This window comes from Drosophila hydei, unplaced genomic scaffold (assembly GCF_003285905.1).
Source record: "Drosophila hydei strain 15085-1641.00,03,60 unplaced genomic scaffold, DhydRS2 tig00000211-arrow-pilon, whole genome shotgun sequence".
Classification (NCBI taxonomy): Eukaryota; Metazoa; Arthropoda; class Insecta; order Diptera; family Drosophilidae; genus Drosophila; species Drosophila hydei.
In genome coordinates, this window is record NW_022045685.1 from 3,269,604 (window position 1) to 3,273,523 (window position 3,920).

Here is a 3,920-nt window from a genome sequence, read left to right on the forward strand (position 1 = left end):
TAAATGTCCTGCTATCTGCAGTCAAGTTTAACATAAGCGTCTATTTCTCCCACAAGTCACATAAATTTGCCAAGAAATTGCCAAAATTTTACAACATTTGCCTCAACTTTTTTTTCTTTTCGTCTATTTTTAGTTAGTTTTATGCGAAGTTCTTTACGATCTGATAGTTTGATACCTCTTTGGTATATCTATGTAGAAAAGTGCAAAACTTTTTACACCCAAAAAACTGCGCAAGAATTTGTTTCAGTTTTTCTTTGTATTTTCTTTTTATTTTTCAAATTTTCCATGGAATTGGAAAACATATTTGTTGAGTTTCTTTAATTTATTTTTAGAAATTTTTTTTATGAATTATAATAAAATATAAAATGACATATAAACGCATACATAATATTCTAAATATATATTTATATCTCAATGCACGTTCGCTAAACTAAACGAGCTTATTGACTTGTTTGGTCTAGAGTTGTTAATTTGGAAGACCTTTCGTCTTATATAGTACTCAAATTTTGTCGAAACGTGCACTAAGGGCGTGGCCCATCAGAAGATACTCTGGCATAACAGTAAATGCAATTTATTTAAATATTTTTTTATGAAAAAAATATAAAAAATTATAATATATCAAATATATTGTAAAACAAATTTATTTGATATATAAATACAGAGACTTATAATTAAAAAAAAAAAAAAACTTTTTATTAAAACTAATAAATTTTAATTTTGCTTTATTTTTACTATTAATATAAGCATTTATTTATTTGGTTTTTTTATATGTAAAAATAAACATATATAATTATTAAAGAACAGTCTTTTATAAATAAATATATATATAACTTTTAAATTTGAAAAATTCATTTATTAATTAACAACATTTTCTTGTGATGTATAAATTTTTATTTAATTTTTTTTATAAATATTTTTCATATTATTTTTAATGCATTTTTTGGCATTGTTTTATTTAATTATTTATTTTTCTCTTTTAAGCTACAAGAGATTTGCAGAGGTCTGTTTATGTTTGACGTGCCAGGCTTTTTTTTTTGATTTTGTTTGTCGTTCCTATTTGTAAAATAAAAAACTCAAAATTTATTGTTTTACTGTTTTAGAATGTCTGATGACTTTCTGACATTCTTGAAATTCAGCATGCACTGCTTTAAGTACATTTACATTTACTTTGTGTGCATTCACCTGCTGGAGCATGCGGTGCAAGGCCATGACAGCGGCTCCAATTGAGGATGGGAGCGTTTCAGGCGAGAGACGGCAACGAAACGCTATCCGCAATGGAGTTGGGGCCGCGCAATTGCCGGCTCGGTTGGCTCCATGGATCTCAGAGTGTCGATGGCAGCGAGAGGATCCAGCCAGAGTTTTGCATTTTGATCACAATTGTGGCAGCACCTGAAATTAAACTGTTTAACTAATGAAAAAGCAAAGAACATTTTGTTTTTTTTTTTTGTCTATGATTTATTTTGCGGTTTTGATAGCTGCTGAGGTCTTTGAATTTCGATTGAATTTTCACGTATCTGGATATGGGGACATGTGGGCGCTGCCGCATAGACTAAGTCTGCTTCTGTGCTCAGTTGGATTCGGCTCAAATGGGCTCAGAAGCCCCTCAATCTATTGGGAGCGCTCTCAGTGTCATCCGATTTGGTTCAGTTGACTGTAGAAGTACCTCTGGTTTCAATGCTATTGTCTTTACATTGCCGGAAGTACGAGTAGGCGACCAGCCAGAAGTAAACGCTAAACACTGCAAGAGATAACAGATGAAAAATGAGAGATATGAGATGAGATGATTGTGCAAGCCGTTCGATCAGATACTCGCATATGTTTATGACATGAATGCACAGTGTGAATATCGTATTTTGCCGGTTCATCCAGCCATAGGCCGATAAGACAAAAAATATAAATTTTAGCACGTCCGTCGTTAGATAAACTAATGTCAGCAGCGATACCTGCTGCAAATCAAATATATATATATATAGAGCTAGACATATATTGTCATACGCATTTGGCTTACGACTGCAGCACTGTAGAAGAGCATCAGGCAGCCCACGAAGTGGGTCACATAGATGAAAGGCTTCAAGACTTTAAATACTTCATCTGTGGAACTGTTGACTTTTAATGAGGAACACTCCTGCTGTGTGTGTGAATGCGATTCGCTTACGATTGCCGAACTCAATGTGCACCGCATGCATGAAGATGTCAAAGAATACAACCAGAAAGCAGCCAAAACGCAGATTTATGCAGTAACAGCATTTGGACAGTTGAAATTTCATATTGAGCCGACAGCCAACTCCCAGCTAACTGAAGCTAACATACATTTTCACTCGAATCCCGCCCCAAACTCACATACACACACACACACGCACACCCTTACGTAACTTGTTCCCTAGCCAATTGCTATTTTGCATATTTCGAACTTTACGCTGCTTGCTTATGAAATTTCAACAGTAGCTGCTAAAAATATGACGTCCACTGGCGCCCCACCTCCACTTCCCGCTCTATTACAAACTTCCCCAGTCGATATTAAAAAAGATAAAGTTTTATTTCGTCTTCTTCGTGCACGGAGTTTGAAACGCATTCGCTCACAATAAAAACTTGTCTCAAGAAACCCCAAAATCCTGAATCAACAAAGCTAACCGAATATTGTATGCTCTATACTTGATGCAAACTGACTTTATATAGACATATTAGATCTATGAACAAAATATGTCATTGTACGAGGGTTGCTCGCAGGAGAAGCTCTCATTAATTATTTGAATTTAAATTTTATATTTTTGGATTTTTGTTTTTGGTATTTATTGTTATTTTTTTGTATATATATATTTGATTCATCAGAAAACTATGTTAGTCTACGAGGCTGGCTTTTAACACAACGTGTGCTGAGTTCTCATTTAATATTTGTATTGAAATTTCTGGTATGTTTTTGATTTTTATTATTATATATATATGTATTTGATCTATCGGAACGTTTCATCTAACACTACATGTTATTTGAATTGACATTTTTGGTATTTTTTATTTTTGTTTTTGTATTTATTGTTATTTATACTTGCAAAAAATAATAAATAATAATAATACTTGCAAAAAAATATCTTAATATTATAGCTTATAGCGAGATACGATAGGGATAGAGATGCATGAATATCTCAACAAAGTGCGATCGCCTTCAGTGTCAGCTTAACAAAGTCTGAATATTTTGCAATACAATTTCAGCCATTTCCATTATTATTTGACTGTTAATTCATTGTTGGACAAGCATCTCGTTTATGACTTAACCATAATTTTGCAGAGCCAAGTAAACGCAATAAATAAATGCTTAAATAAATAAGTAAATATGGAAAAAAATGCAAATTTATAAATATATATATCTATATATTTATTTATTTATATAAAAATAAATTTAATTGAAAGCAGACAAAATGATGTCGAATGGGAGGCGAAAGCCAAATGTAATAATTAAATTGCATTTGCGTCTGCTGCCGTTGTTCTTCAACAAAATGGCGGCGGCGTATGAGCTGTGTGTGTTAGTGTGCTTGTGTGTGTTGTAAAAATATTTATGTGACCGCCGCACAGTCATTGGCTTTGGCCATTTTTTTCGCTTTCTGTTCAAAGGGCGCCTCCGCACAACCGCACAATTTACAATATTATTGCTAGCGCTTGCTCTTTCTCACACACGCGCACGCACACGTACACACTCTCTGTCTGTCTCTGTCTGTCTCCTACTTCAACACTGTCTGTCACTGTTGCTCTTGTGCTTATATTTATGCATGGCAGTGCTTAAATTTATTTATCATTCAATTAAATATTTAAAATACCAAAAAATGCTTTCACCACTGTCCACGCACACACATACACACACACACACCTTTAATATTGAAATTGAAATCATAAATAAATGAGCAAATTTGTGTTTTCTTTTTTTTTCG

General features: G+C 33.3%; 2 protein-coding genes across 3 annotated transcripts; one reads left to right on the forward strand and one right to left on the reverse strand.

The window, feature by feature from the left end:
* The first annotated feature begins 1,032 nt into the window (after window positions 1-1,032).
* Window positions 1,033-1,241, forward strand: LOC111598438. The gene has a single exon (XM_023313680.2). The coding sequence runs from the start codon at window positions 1,102-1,104 to the stop codon at window positions 1,225-1,227; it is 126 nt and encodes a 41-aa protein (XP_023169448.1). The 5' UTR covers window positions 1,033-1,101; the 3' UTR covers window positions 1,228-1,241.
* Window positions 1,242-1,565: 324 nt separating this feature from the next.
* On the reverse strand, window positions 1,566-2,768 carry LOC111598437. Of its 2 annotated transcripts, none has more exons than XM_023313679.2 (4): window positions 2,156-2,768; window positions 2,009-2,091; window positions 1,814-1,943; window positions 1,566-1,738 (listed from the first exon to the last, which is right to left on the reverse strand). In XM_023313679.2, exons 1-4 carry the CDS (start codon window positions 2,265-2,267, stop codon window positions 1,644-1,646), a joined length of 420 nt encoding a protein of 139 aa, XP_023169447.1. In that variant the 5' UTR covers window positions 2,268-2,768; the 3' UTR covers window positions 1,566-1,643. The 2 variants fall into 2 exon arrangements, with proteins under 2 accessions (XP_023169447.1, XP_023169446.1); XM_023313678.2 differs by having other exon boundaries at window positions 1,634-1,738; window positions 1,814-1,946; window positions 2,156-2,764.
* Between the last annotated feature and the right edge of the window lie 1,152 nt (window positions 2,769-3,920).

Coding starts and splice junctions, on each gene's coding strand:
- LOC111598438 (XM_023313680.2), top strand. CDS start 1,102: ATGTCTGATGACTTTCTGACATTCTTGAAATTCAGCATGCACTGCTTT.
- LOC111598437 (XM_023313678.2), bottom strand. CDS start 2,267: ATGAAATTTCAACTGTCCAAATGCTGTTACTGCATAAATCTGCGTTTT. Junction 1,947..2,008: donor TCTTCTACAGTGCTGCAGTC/GTAAGCCAAATG, acceptor TTTGATTTGCAG/CAGGTATCGCTGCTGACATT. Junction 1,739..1,813: donor CATTCATGTCATAAACATAT/GCGAGTATCTGA, acceptor TATCTCTTGCAG/TGTTTAGCGTTTACTTCTGG.